At 37.1% G+C, this 15,902-nt stretch overlaps 1 protein-coding gene and 1 pseudogene across 1 annotated transcript; both read right to left on the bottom strand.

Moving 5' to 3' along the window:
* Positions 1-612: 612 nt before the first annotated feature.
* LOC112039238 (uncharacterized) lies at positions 613-15,190 on the bottom strand. The gene is made up of 2 exons (XM_024072098.2): positions 14,934-15,190; positions 613-3,531 (listed from the first exon to the last, which is right to left on the bottom strand). Exons 1-2 carry the CDS (start codon positions 14,938-14,940, stop codon positions 1,442-1,444), a joined length of 2,097 nt encoding a protein of 698 aa, XP_023927866.1. The 5' UTR covers positions 14,941-15,190; the 3' UTR covers positions 613-1,441.
* LOC136067102 (histone-lysine N-methyltransferase EZA1-like) lies at positions 5,047-11,671 on the bottom strand (annotated as a pseudogene).
* Positions 15,191-15,902: the final 712 nt, after the last annotated feature.

Raw genomic sequence — 15,902 nt, 5'->3', positions numbered from 1 at the left:
TATTAAGTAACGTGTCGTGTTTTGCTTATATAGAACATTTGGAGAATTTCTTGTAGAATTTACCAAGTATGATTTTATTGTCCTTAGGTATGGTCATCTAGATAAACTCATCCATGGAAAACTCCATCACATCACTCAATTGTCAACAAACGAGCATTTGTATAGGTTCTCGTTCTCGAATGATTTGATATGGGCATGGTTACATTATGGACAACAAATTAAGGATGAGTGATACTTGTGTTGATCCCCATCAAGTATTAATGTATAGTATTAGAGTTTCCTAGTAAAGGCTTAGGTTGTGTTTGGAATTTGAGAAAAAAAAATAGCTTATTTTACTTTTTAGCTTATTTTTGCTCCTAAAATGAATCCCATTGCACTATTAAGTAGGTCTCATTACTCCAAAAGTCAGCTTTTAGCTTCTTTTTCTACATATTTTTAACAAAAAGTTTTCAATTTCAGCAAAATAGACAATTTCCAAATAGACCTTAATTTGCTAAAAATTAAAGCGAATGGAGCAACAATTGGATTCTCATCTAAACTGTTATCTATGCAAACTACACAAGCAGAACTGAGAATTGACCTCATCCGGAAAGATAATAGTTACAACATTCGTGAACACCCAAATTGAAGACAGATCATATAGGAAAAAAGGTTTAGAGTATGCCCTAAAAAATTAAAAATCTGGGACAGAAACCTGTGAAAAGTCAATTTGAACTATAGATTAGAGACTCAACTGACCAAATAATGCTGGTTCTAAGGGCTCAATTAAAATCCCATGGACACCTCACCTCCCCTCCCCACCTCACCCAAAAAGAAAAGGAGAACAAAAACAAAGGAACTAATAACACATTTACAGACAAGGTGATGCCCTGAACAAAGCAGACTACCCAAATCCAGTCTAATACCTCACAATTACACCAACTTCAGGGCAGTCTGAATGACTCATATCTTTACAAAGGAATGGTTGGAATTAATACAGAATATATCCATAAGAAACTCACAAGAGCTGAAAGCAATGATCTTCTTGATTCTCTACATAATTAGGGAGCTGCAGTGCCTAATATATGCGGGCAACTTCTGTAAAAACCCAATCCAAGAACACCCTATCCAGACATTCTGGAAAACCCGACACTTTGGCTCATCCATGCATATACCAGACAGCAGTCCCTGAGATATCTAGACAGTAAAGAGCACAACCAACACCTAGATATACAATCATGATCAAGCTGCTTCATGCAGGACGCAACCAAACCATTCTTGTAAATTTCAAACCAACATTCTGTCGCAAGTAAAACAAAATCCAGATCCTTGAATGAGTTGAAACAACTGACGTCATGATTCAGAGACATCCACCAGAAGGCCAGTGTCCAGCGTCATGAATAGATAATGTAAAAAATGATTTGAGGATTCATTTGAGATGGTGTGGCCAATTGAAAATATCCTAGCCTGATGTGTCAATTTCCTTCCCATAATCTTCCTCGCGAATGTTTCTTTTTAACCTTCTTAGCCATATCTCATAGTCCATTGGATATGGCGTTCCACACAGACTGTCCACATAATCGGCAAATGCTTTCAAAACAGTTGAGACATCACCAAGCTTCTGCTGAATCAACCTCCTCGACCAAGATGTCTCTCTCCACTGCAGTGCCCCCTCAACTGAATCCAGATCAGGAAAAGTCCCACCAGAGGAATAATAAAGCATATAAACCAGGCTCTCAGCATCTGAAGCTGAGCACAGCTTTCCCTCCTGAAGAGCATAAGTTGATGAGAAATGAAGATTCATGGCAGGGCGGTCCCTGTCTTCAAGAATAGCATGTCCCCAACCAATAAGAACAAAATAAGGATGTCTCACGCTAGACCTCACACAAATTATATTCTCTGGCCGGATGTCTCCATGCCGAATTCCAGCAGCAGCAGCAGTTGAAAGTGCAGATAAGCAATCATGACAACACCTGATTGCCTCCTCTGAACCAAATCGACCTTCACTTACCATGTCAGCCACTGTTTCACCAATCGGGCTGGTCACAAGAATTGGAGTGCCACACCAAGGGTGGTCACAGTTTCCTCCTGAGCTGGGTCTTCGACACTGACCAGGGTGAATAATCCTGCCAGATGCACTCAACTGTGGCAGATACTTGCAAGATAGACCTTTCTGTTTCATTATAGTCAATATTTTTGTCTGCCTCTGAACTTGATACCATAAATTCATATCTTCCCATGCTGGTTCCAGCTGAGAAGGGTGAGAACCAACATATAGAAACAGACTTTTTCCTGGGTCTTCTACAGGAGATGCAATGTAATATGAGAATTCAGAGGTACTCAAGGCTTTGTTAATCTGATAACCCTTCTGCCAGTTAGAATCCTCTAACCATAATACAGATCCTACTTCTAACTTCATCATTTCTTCAGACTGAATATTATTGGAATCTTCTTGAACTTCAACAATTTCAGGGGAAACAGTGCGTTTCTTGTACCGAAATATACCATTTCCATTCACTCTTGTATCCTCCAACTCCCTCTCCACTCTTCTTGTTTGAAGACGAGAACCATGATCAGCAGCTAAATCCTCAATGGAGTGCTTGGGCATTCCAGCAAACTGCACGATACAGTGGAAGGTTGCAAAGAGTACCTGTAATGCACCAATATCTCCCCAATTTGCATTCCCAAGTTTGTTCCATATCCTATCAATTGGAGAGACTGCAATTCTAGAATGGTTTTTTATCCATTCAGCAGCACATTCATAAACATTATTCGCATCACATTCCAATTTATGTACGTCCCCTTCAACTTTTACAACCCCTCCATATTGAGAGTCAACAAGAAGAACAAAGACAGTGTTTGAACTCTCAGAGAAACTTAATCTGCTTAAACTTCTTGCTAGTAGCATACGAAGAGCATAGAACAGGGCCTCCCCTAGAACAGAGAGAGAAGGCTGCCGGTCACAATCTGCAGCAAGGCTTCCAATATCAGGCCTCAGAAGAGCCAGTTCAAGAATATGGTCCCACCTCCCGTGGGGATGTCTAGGATTTTTAAGCATTATACCAGTGGCACAAAGGCCTCCAAGCTTTCCATTAGCAATTGCCTTCTCAGCCTGGTAGAATTTCAAGTTAGCATTGGACAGACAAGCAACCGAGAAAGGCATAGGCTCATCCTGACTCCAAAATGCCTCCCACAAGCCCTTCACACTCGCATGTAAAAAGTCTTCAATAGCAAGATAAACAGTTGCTTCCACAGCATCAGAAGTGGAAGCATAAACAGCATTGGGCATCCGAATCAGCTGCTGAAATGCAATCCCTTCCAATGCATAATCAAATTTTTGAAGTTCTATCAACTCAAAAGGAACATCAAAGGCAGGTGTATTTGCTGCCGAATTTTCAAATAATGAATCAAACCAGTCTTCAAGCTTTGAGGTCAGGCCTTTACTATCCACAAATCTATGAAAGAAGTCCTTGCGACTCTGAGACCTACTGCTAGATGATACGCTAGACCTTTTTGTTCCAGACCCTACTGATTCCTGGTCCGGGGATTCACCTGTTCAAATATTGATAATCCTCACATGATGCAACTATGAAAGAATTAACTAACATATAAAGTATGCAGCAAACAATTACTCAAGGCCAGCAGGTAACTTCACCATATACAATTAAGTGCAATAAATAAAAATCTGTCAATGTTACAATAAAGAAATGAAACTCAATAATAACTAGATGTTAAAAAATTCATCAGTCCCACACCACATGTTTAAGCATAGTATATCTGAAAAGTTCAAGATATAAAGCTTTTACTTATTGAATTCTCTTTTTGGCAAGTCTTGATTGGGTCATTAGGTGAAAATTGGAGGAATAGTATCAATTCACCTAATCAAGGAAAAACCTATCAATTTCCATAACCAATAACCGTATGAACATTCTATGACCCACTTCATGTCCAAGATCATCACATTCTACCTAAAAAACGAGAAGAAATTATATATTTCGACAAAACAATACATTTCACCAACACATAAAGATGTCTAAGCAGTGGGCAAGATGTTAGACAATTCACTTTGAGTGCAGTGAAGTCTGCTGGTAGGAATTCATCAGTGCATATTATGGCTTTTCAACTAAATTTCACATTTTAAAACTATCGGCTCCTTTAGAAGCTCCCCTAAAGTGTTTCCCAAAATTTTGCCCAGCAAATTCAAGCTCACACTATTTAAGATTATAAAGCCAACCATATCCTGTCCATGAGAAGAAGGATGGACAATCCAATTATAGACAATGTGCTATTAGGTCTTGATGTTTTTCATGTTGCCATAGCTTGTCATATCCCTGTCTAGGTGGGCTTATGTCCCTATTGTAACTAAGAAAGACAGTTTGATTCAATAAAGAAAGATAGTTTACAAGAATTAGATACAATACTAGAAAGGAGAAATCATACAACTCTATATTGGGGCTTTAATCATTAACTTTGCTCGTAATGGGATCTTGATGGAGTCAAGACAGAATGGTTGTAATTTAAATCTCATCCATTCTTCAAGGTCAGGTTAACCTTACTCTTACTAATAGGAAAAGGGCAAAATAGTGGACAAAAAGCTATCAAGTTTCTGTACAGTTAATAAGATGAATATGCCCCAAAAATAAGAACTAAAAAAATCAATCCAATGTTCACTTGAACATGCTAATTTCTTTCTTTTATTTTTTTGATGAGTACCTTGAACATGAAAATTAATTCATTCATTATTCTATAACAATAACTTAATTAGTTTAAACAGGATAACTAGACATACGAAAAGGACAGGAAAAAAAGGAGTAATTTAGATTCAACTTCTGTTAAAAACCTTTAAGGAGACAAGGGAAGTGGTTATGGTGGTTTGGGATTGGGAGACAAGGCTCTGGAGAAGGGTTGTAGCTCTCAAGTTTGTGGAAGAATGGGGGAGGGGGAATGGACTTCCAAGCTAGGTAGAGGGGTTCATGGGTGTGGCTTGTGGAGAAGTATCCACATGGGATGGGAGGAGTTTATCAAGAATATTCGCTTTGAGGTAGGGATGGGGGATAAAGTGAAGCCTTGGACAGATCAATGGTGTGGGGATTCTCCACTTCAATTGACTTTTCCGAGTGTGTATGGGATTGCCTCGAATAGAGGGGCATCGGTGGCCTCTTCTCTTGAACGGTTGGGGATTGAGGAGCGGAGAAGTTGGGATGTTCATTTTACTCGGAGACCAAATGATTGGGAAATAGGTGGGGTGGATGATTTTCTCCGCACCTTGGGCTCAAATCTTCCCCCCACTGAGAACGAAGATCGTATGCGATGGAAGTTGACAAAGAATGGGGACTTTGATATTCAATCGTTCTACAATAAGTTAAGAAGCCCTTGCCCATTATTTTTCCTTAGAAAGGTGTTTGGAAGGTTAAGGCTCCTCGGCGTGTTTCCTTCTTTGTGTGGACTGCTGTATGGGATAGGATCCTTACAGGTGATAATTTGAGGGGTAGATGGGATTTTGTCGACTGGTGTATCATGTGCCCCAGCAATGGGGAGACGGTGGATCATTTGTTACTATATTATGGAAAGGCTTATCGGTTGTGGAGCTTGGTGTTTAGATCTTTTGAGTTTTCTTGGGTCTTGCCAAGATCGGTTGCAGAAACTCTTTTCGGTCGGTGGAATTGGCCTGGAAAGAATTTGTCTAGCATTTGGAATTTAGCTCCATTATGCTTGATGTGGTGTCTTTGGAGGGAGCGAAATAGGAGAACGTTTGAGGACATAGATAGTTTGGATGACCAGCTTTTGGCCTCTTTCAGTGGCAATTTGTTTGACTGGTCTAGGGCTTGGAGACTCACCCCTAGTGATTCTCTCCCTATGTTCCTTAGCTCTCTTCTTTGTACTTAGTTCCTTTTCCTTTCTTTATCTTTACTCTCTTTCTTTTCCCTTTGTATTTTTCTCTCTACCTTATGTTTTTCTGCATAAGGTAGTGTTCTTGAATATAAATCTTTATTACTTATCAAAAAAAACAAAAAAAGCCTGATATGATGGGAGAAGAATATCATTGTTGCTCAGCTATAGTATGGCAGTGATGGTTCAACCTGTTTCTGAATCTCACCAGGGCTACAACTTCTTCACCTAGTAGCTATAAATCAAAATGAAAATAACAAGCAAGGAAAAGACATTGATTGCTTACAGTATATTCCATATCAGCTTTCGTGTTGTCTTCCATAAATGAACTCGGTGCAGTGATGGATCCATGAGGCATTGAAGCTCCCCAATCATGCATATATTTGGATACCTCTACACAAGTTTTTAAGCCAGAAAGTAAGTTTCTGGCTATGAGGCAACTGCAAAACATGAGTCTATTAAGTGCAAACTGATAGAAAAAGATAACTGTATCCCACATGAAAAAAATTAAAAAGAAGAAAAATATCCATAATTTTATGAAAATCTAAATCTGTTTATTAAGTTGGACATATGCAAGGGGGGAAAAATACAGATCCTTTGTAATCATCCAATGAGTATTTTAAGAAAGGTCTCCTTTTATTTCAGAAATTTATGTATTTATTTATTTTTTTTATTAGAAAGAAGGGTCGTTCAAATGGGAGCGAGCCATAAAAGAATTTACAAACAGACGCTCATTAGGTCCAAAAAATCAACAATGGAATTACATGACACCCCCCCCCCCCCCCCCCCAATTGAAGTACAATATTCAAACAAAGTTATCTTGCATAGTCTCTTCATTCTCAAAGGTCCGGTGACTTTGTTTGTTGAAATGGTCCACATAATGCATGCAGAGTAGTTTTCCATACAACCCTATTGTGGTGACGTCCAAACACCCCTCATCAGACAGTCATCAAATCAATCACCTTGCTTGGCATCACCCAAATTATCCCAATGTGCAAAGGCCACAGCTCTCTAGCTATAGGACCGTGCAGCAACAGGTGCTCAACTGATTCACAATTACAATTACACATAATACACCTATTAACAACCTCTAGCTTCCATTTAACTTATCTACGGTCAATATGGAATTCAAGGCTACTATCCAAACAAAAAAAAAAAAAATCTTACATGGAACTTTACTACCCAAACACCTTTCCAAGGGAACACAGATAAAGGTGCATGTCTCAAACATGCGTAATAGGATTGAACTCTAAACTGCACTTTCCCATCTGGATTCTAAAGTAAACAATCTGCATTCCATTCTACAATCTGTTATAAGTTAATTAAGTCCATCAGCTCATTCAACTCTTCTTGCTCCCAGTAAAGGAAATCCCTAAGGAATCTAAGATTCCAACACCAATGTCTTTCGTCCCCTTCAAATGCAATCAACATGTGCACCGAGGCATCTTTCTCTACTGCAATGGATTTATTTCAGGATTTATACCACACAAATATCTAATTTTGATGGTGCAGCATATATGAAAGTAAATTGTGTTTGCTGTGCTGTTATTTATGCCTAAAAAAGATATGCAAAGAGATTAGTCAATAATATTAACACTCTCCCCCCTTCCAATAAATAGAAAAAAAAAGAGGGGGGAGGGGGATAAGTTAATCGCACAGGAATATCTGGCTCTGACAGATTTAAAAAAAATTTAAATTACTCAAGCAATAATTTATTTTGCATGTCTGGTGATTCTCCCCTCTCTTCAAAATTTAGTTCCAGAAAAAGATAATCAAGTAAGGGAAACTTCAGTTACAACACAATGATTTCATGACATATATTACTACTTCATATACTGCACAAGAGACTGATATACTCCCTAAAATAAAAAACGCGTCACAGAAAACCAGACAATAAAATAAAAGTAACCACAGCATCCTGCACTATACATCACTGGTCAACCAAATTTGTGCTCTTCGAAGGAATTGTACAGGTAGTGAGGTAGTGACAATGAAGTGCCACTTATCACAAGTCAACATGGTGATTCAGATTGCAGTTACTAATCTCAAAGAAAGAGACTATTAATATCTTTATTCTATTTTATTATTATACCATGTTGTGAACAGTATGCACATACCTGTTTCTCCCAAACATATCTATACCCTTTAAATACAGTTCTTTCTCAATAGGTTTCCACTCAGAGCCACCTAACCCTTCAGGTCTTCTTACAATGGAATCAGATGAATGTTCTAGTTGAGGAGCTTTTCTGGTGTCTTTTGGTTCATCTCTGACAATGTCCTCTGACCTATCAAAGGAAGCACACCAGAAGTAACAAATTCGATTGAAGTATGTTCACCAGGTTCTTTTAGAGAGTTATTGGGGTTGTTTGACGTTCACTTTGTTCACTTGAAGTGTGATCCAGAGCAGGAGTAACTTCACTAGTTGCAATTACTACATCCAAAGCTGATAATTTCTTCTGTTTCTTATTGGAACCCTGGAAATCATCAGAAACCAATGTTGAGTCATGAAGTGCGGTGTCTGTATGCTTCATGACCTTGCGCTTTCCCACACTCTGGTTTTCTATTGCTGTGACAGACGAATCTGAAATCATAGCAGCAATTTCTGAACTACAAACAGCTTCAGCAGTAACACACATTACTTTTTCAGAAGTACATCTTTCATCCTGAATAATTTTGTGCCATCACAAGCACCTGTTTCTTCAGCATTAGAGGACACAGGAGTCCCAACCTTCAGTTCTGAAGTTGTACTTTCAGTCCTCTGCAATGCATTAATAGCCGAACCTTCTGGCAAGTCTTTGATAGCTCTAAACTGCAAGAATTTGACATGAAAATCAGACTTTGCAATTTTCCTATGCAAGACTGGCAGAAGCCCACATAGAAAATATTAATCACATATGATAATTATGAAAACAAATAGGCCTCTAATAAACATAAATGATAGGAAGGGTTTCTGTAGCCAGCCCTCCGTCGAGTTGAGTTGGGCACAAACATATATTACAAATTCAGTAATAGGCAGCTATCTTCACGGTAAACTTATTTTTTTTCTTTAAAATTTTTAAGCAATTTGATTGTAAACATAGGATTATAATGGATGTTACACAGAAAAGTATGTGTCTCATATAAGAAACCTTGCTGTGTACACAATGACAACTTTTACACCTAATCAACCCTAGAAACAATAGTGCTTAGTAAAACCATGGCCTCCCATATTGAATAAAATTGCCATTGCATGTTGTTCCATTCAGGAGAAAAACTCCAGCCAAATTTGTTAAATATGTTTGCATATAAAATATACTCACAGATAAACATATATAACTGCAAAATATTCAACAAATTGAACATGTTCTTATTAATAAAACTACCTGTGGAGTCCATTCCTAACCATTTGCAAGATGGCACCAAGTGTAAATTAGGTGGCCACTATGTTTGAGTGTAAAAGAAAATAAGATTATCCAATATTCACAGGAGAGAGAGAGAGAGAGAGTCTCTCACACATGGACTAGTAGCTTACTAAAAACACTCAAAAAGGGAAAAAGATTCATACCTGAAGGTAACACTGAGCACTGCAAGGTGTCCTGTCTTCTTCATGTTCAGACCAGCATGACTGTTTTTCACTCTGTCAAGCAAAGCCTCTGGTCATATAAATGAATGTAACAAACTTCATAATTAGTGCAGAAGCAATGAATAATGCTGCTGCTTACAGGATAGATTAAAGGTTGAGAACAGCCATGCAGCCTGCAGTCAAATAGCTGTTGGATAGGTGCAAGCAGATCAGCATGAATGTTGAAGCAATTCAAGGCTTCTATCAGACACAGCAACACCATGATTCTCTTTTGCAAATAATAAAGATGAGAAATGGTCTAAAGACCACATACCATACAGCGACGACAGAAAAGGTTATCAAAAGAATCTAAAGCAGCATTAAGGCTCTTGTCCAAACACATGGCCCTATCAGATTCCCCAGAGTCTTTGGAGTTTTGGTCATGTTTCTCTTGATACTTCTTGAGTGTGTCAAACCGTTCCTGCATTTTCAAACACAATTACAGCACTCAGAAATAGAAAGACGCTCGCTACAAATTCATATAGTGCTAATCATGTTTCAAATAAAGAATCGAGAAACTTCAACCATCCTCCAAACATAATAATCAACCTGGATTTCCAAAGTGGTGCATCCAATAAACTGGCTCACAATGTTCACTACTTCCTCACCTTGCCCATGCTCCTTCAAAGCCATCCTGTGAAATTGAACATTAAAAGATTAAAAAAAGAGTATAGTACAGAAAAAATTAAAACTCTTAACCGTATACTAATAAAGTTGGAATTTTATGACTATACAAGCATGACAAGTACATAGGAGCAAGCATTAAAAATAGTTGATGGTCAATATATGCCTCTTCTGCCTGGGAGACTGCAGAAGCAAGTCAAACATCTGAGTTCCATTAAGTAAATGTCAGCAAAAAATAGGAGTTTCAATGTCACAGTATGAAGGGACAGTGACAACATAACATTTAGCCCTTCAATTTTCATTTTTGTGTCTCAATTCTAACTTTGATATATGTTACACTCAAAACATTCTCTCCACTGGAAGACTGTCATTATCAGAAAAATTCCAAGAATATGACAAGAATGAACTCGCTTTGAACAAGGATGCCACGCTAAGACCTTTCTCTAACAGGATGGAACACCAAACTCTATTGATTTATATTTAGAAACAATGTATCTCCTTGAAAGTCTAGCATCTCATTTATACTTACATCAGAATGCGATCTTCACCCTCACAAAATTCATGCTTCTCTTCCTCATGTTCTTGAGTGTCATCCTCACTGTCACTACAAACCAGTGCTTCGCCACCATGTTGATCATAGTAGATACGTCTTCTCCCAACCACTGACTGGTCTTCAGCCATTCTCTGATTTCTGCGCTGTGTGCAACAAGTTTAAGAAAAAAGGAGCAGAAATTAAATCTTTCTATGAAAAAAATGATAGAAGAAATGGGTCATGAACCCATATCCTCACCCTCCAGTGCCTCCACCTTGCTCTTACAAGGGGAGGAGGTTCCATTTGAGCTAGAGGTCATTAGCAATAGAAGAAATCATATTTATTCTGTTCCCCATATGATTCCTTGTTTCTTACTTTATTTAAAGATATTTATTAAAAAAAAAAAAGTCATAAAGAAGAGCACTAAACAATATATGCAAATCAAATGTTCAATCCAGTAAACCCAAATGGAGAGGAATAACTTCGTCATACCTGTCCAAAAATATCCAAGTTGTATAAGGTGGTAACTTCTCAACATATGGAAGCTTGGTATTTGTTGATAATACCACTTCATGACCGTTAATATAGTCCTTATCTCCCACTCCTTGTGCAAATCCATTAAACATATAGAGAGGGCGTTCGGTTCTTGAAGAAAGCATTTTACCAACCCCATTCTCCGAAAGTGAAACATCTTTTCTTGATGTTGCTAATATGATCTGAGCAACATGACTTTCTAGCTTTCTTCGATTCTTCTCATTTTTTCCTACGCAAGAAATAAGTAGAGTTAGTAGCAAATTGGCCCGCAACATGTGCAAAAGTGGGCTTCTAAGTCTCCATCAGTTAACTAATATGTAAACCTAAGCCAAAGATATACATGCTATTAATATACAGTCAAAATGAGCAACAACATTTCCATAAACCTATCGATCCAAGGCACGATTCCAACTGAACTCCTTGATTGCTTTATACAACAATGATTAATACCAACCCAACACACTTAAGTCATATTTTTGTGCAACAGATGAGGCCTAAGAGTGTTCTGGAACCATCTACGAGTAACTTACATTACAATCATAGAACCAAAGACAGTTNGAAGCACTGGTTCGAGATTTGAATTTTAATTTCAGTATCTTCAACAAAAAGAACATGACACAAACAAGGATGGCAGTATCTAGTCTCAATAATAAGGTTCTTGCACAAAAGCTAAAGCGTTAGATCCTGAACAAACGAACTTTAAAAACAGTCACTCCCGATCCATGAGAGGCCATTCCCTAAACAAAAGGTAAGTTCATTTTGGTTTAAATCACTAGAGTTAGTTCCACCAGCAATGGCACCCATAAGAGAATTACTCTTCCTTCAATGAAGCCCAGGTTAGAGATTTGAATTTTCATAACAGTATCTTCAACAAACAGAACGTGACACATGCAAGGATGGAAGTCTGAACAATAAGGCTCTTGCACAAAAACTAAAGTTCTTCATACATCCTCCTGAACAAATGAACTAACAACAGTCACTCCCAATCCATGAGAGGCCATTCCCCTAAGTTCAGACCCTTTATCAATCACAAGACCAAGATAGGCATGATTTCATGCATGGGCTCCTGATTTTGCATGTAAGACTTGTCATTGGTTAATACAGTTGGCAGTCATGAAAATTTTCAAGACCAATTCATGGTTCAATAATGGATTCCTATAGATCCTACATTAGAGAATTATCTTCGGCCTCTCAATAAGCAAGCCTTGTAAACACAATTAGAGAACTTTGATTAAGGAAATTTTAATCAAGATGTACCCTTTTCTAAAGTGAGCCTCCATCAAAATTCTTACTATTAGTTTCAAGCTACAGTCACACCCTGCAAAGCCTCAAATATATTTTTTTATAAGCAATAAACTTGGACAAATAGGAAATAATGTAGCAATTCCAAGCATACAAATCTAAGCAAGTTTCTTGTCATTGTTTTAACAACTCATATATTCCTTCATGTTTGATGCAGTTCGTATGGAAGGAATGCAACTCTCATACATTTAAGAACACTAAAGATTCCTAGATCAATTGAAATCATTATTGATTCACAGACTGTTTGATTGGTCTCGGGCTTGGGGTTTTACACATTTTACTTCCATTTTTGAGTTTCCAGCATTAAACTCCAATCCTAGCACCTACAAAACCTTCAAGCAGCTGCTGTCCTGAAAATTCCTGCAACCCATATTTCTTGATCTCAACTTAAAAACGCCCCAACTACATTATTTGAAATTTTTTTCCATCCCTGATAACTAAAGAAGCCTGCTTAGCTATGGACCCAAAATCAAAATATTTAGCCCACATATATTTATCGTAGGAAGGCCCTAACTCAGGATTTAAGGGCTTTCATATATTGTTCATGACTCAGTGACACTACAAAAGAATCACATTACCTGAAAATCAATCTGTAATACTAGAGAATCAATTAAGACCATGACACTTTCTTGTTTTCCACTATAGCATATAGGTAGTACTTGCTAGGCACTTCCTTAGCATATTGCAATACAACTAAGCTTTACACTTAACACAAGCAGTAAGGTCTTTAGCTAGAAGGAAATGAAGCCACATAGTCCTACACATAATGTCTTCTAAATTATTTGAATTAATTTTGAATTACAAAAATTACGGTGACAAACTATCCGCAAGAAAGAACCCTTCCCACCCCCCCCCCCCCCCCAAGTGTGCCACCCCATCCCACCACCACCACCACCACCACCACACACATCCACATCACTTTTTGATGTTCTGATAGAATGATGGGTACCAGCCACTCACAACATGAATTTTGATCCCATTAATAAATTCTCAGCTTTAGAATCTTTTCAAGGTTCCAAAAAGTATATTCAAATCCCTTGCTTCTCTTTAATGGTTTGGCATCATACAGTGTCAAGAATAAGTAATCTTGTACAGTTTGTGTAAGAATAATGGAGAGACAGTGGAAAATCTTTTACATCATTGTTCTATGGCCTCAAATATGTGATCTTTTGTGTTTCTTTATTTGGCGTATTTTGGGATATGCCAGATGTGATTGTTCAAATGCTAGCTTGTTGGGGATGAAGGCTCCAAAATCACAGCTCAAATTATATGAATAAAAAAAAACCAAACTCAATCATATCATATAAGTAATACTGCCTAATCAAACTAAAGGTAAGATTTATACCAATAAAATTACCAAAGTAAAAGCTCACATATAAAGCTAAAACACCGATTCAAGCAACACACACAAGATATTCAAATCAAGGTTATAAACTCTCTAAATCGAAAATTTGCCACAAACATTCTAGAAAGAGCAATTCAATTTCTTCAACTAAAAATTTTTTCAAAGCCAAAGTGGATCTTGAATTTAGAGATAAAAGTTTCCAGCCATGAGGTATATGTTTCCATAGCCCCACGAATCCAATAACAAAGTATTTTGATCTTCTTGTCAACTTATAGTCCATTTGGATTATAGTCCATTTGGATTGAGGGAAAGGGAGGAGGAGTAGAATAGAGTAGATTTGGCACAAAATTAGCTTATTTTTAGCCAACTCTACTCTACTCCCCTCCACTCCCCCTACTTCCCCCCTCCATCCAAACAGGCCATTAAGGTGAGAATTTTGAAAAATTACTAAAATCTGTTTTTGAAGCCCCCCAAGCCCCTAGTGTTGGAGCATTTCATTTATCCTGAGTCTAATATCTGATACATAATTACATGTACTCTTCTAAACCAAGATCATTGTAGTAGTGGGTACAAAAAGTTTAAATTTTTATATCAGCAGCCGTCAAATTCAACTCCAGAATAGCAAACAAACACACACAGATGCTCAATGACATTACAATCAGAAGGAAACCTCAAACCTGAGATGGGAATTTCCCTAATGTTTAACTATAAACTTTTTTTTTTTTTTTTGGTAAATGAAACACAATTGAATTACAAATTCTTCACCTACAGAGTACCATTTCTGATCATTTACATGTTTATGGTCACAAATTACCATATAAAACCTCTCAATTACATCAACTTCCAATTTTTTTATTTTTTATTTTTAAATATCACAGTTTTAATTTCTTTGAATATAATGCAAAATTTTGAAGAGCCTAACTTCATATAAAATCAAATAGTGCGTGTCTCCAATTGGGTCGGGAATTCAGACACAATGCACTGTAAAATAGAATCAAAGAGAACCCAGAAACACTGATGAAAAATCCTTCGAAATTTAAGCAAAGAAAATGAAGGTCAATTGGGTTCTTCAAGAAGTAAAACTCAGTCAAAGTGAAAGTCAAAAGAGGGAGAGAAAAAATAAATACCTTCCATTACGAATCAATCTGTATGTGGAGAGCTAAAACAAACTTCAGATCTTTCCGTTCGGAAAAAAAGTCCGACTGTCTGTCCGTAACTCACCACTTTTCCTTTTATTATAATAATCTCTCTCTCTCTCTCTCTAAAATAGTTAAAACCTTTGTCTCTCTCTCTGTTCTGTCGTCGTTTGTACTTTGTGCTACTTACTTCAATTACAATAATGACTCGTTTCTTTTCTTTACTCTGCTGCTTTTCTCTTCTCATAGCTCTTTACTCGTCACTTCTCACCGCCCGAGATTTTTGCTAATTTAAATTTTTCTTGCTTTCTTTTTTTTGTTGTTAAAATACTATTTTAGTCCAATATTTTATCAAAAGTTTATTTTCTGTCGGTAAATTTTAATAAAATTGTTTTTGTCCACACTTTTTGAAAAGCTTGTCTTTCATCCATAAATTATTAAAAATGCAACACTTTTTGTTCTTAAACTAAGAGTGTTCCCAATGTAATGTAGGGTGATTTTGGTTTATTTTTAGCATTGTACTTTGCAATGCAATTTAGTCAAAACCATAACTGTACCACAATTCATTGTTGCAAGCACATGTGCGGTGTAATGCAGTGTAATGTAGTGTGGTTTAGAGTTTAATCAAAACTATAACCGCACTACACCTCATTTTTGAGGTCACATATGTAGTGCGACAGATAAAATGTAGTTTGAACAGTTTAAAACTGATATATTTTTTATATTTTAAGTTTTTCCTACCCAATCCAAAACTGATTTTTTCCTTTGTTTTAGACAAAGTTTTAAACTATTAAGTTAGTTTTCTTTATTTTGGGCTAGCTGCCCTAATCAATACTTGCTAGGGCTATTGATTTTTTTTTTTTTTTGGAAAACTAGGGTTGTTAAAATATTAATAATATATTTTTGATATTAAAAAAGTAAATATATTAATATATAGAGAGGATGCGACGCAATGCGGTT

This window comes from Quercus suber, unplaced genomic scaffold (assembly GCF_002906115.3).
Source record: "Quercus suber isolate HL8 unplaced genomic scaffold, Cork oak 2.0 scaffold_58, whole genome shotgun sequence".
Taxonomy (NCBI): domain Eukaryota; kingdom Viridiplantae; phylum Streptophyta; class Magnoliopsida; order Fagales; family Fagaceae; genus Quercus; species Quercus suber.
This window is presented reverse-complemented; position numbering and strand designations above follow the sequence as displayed.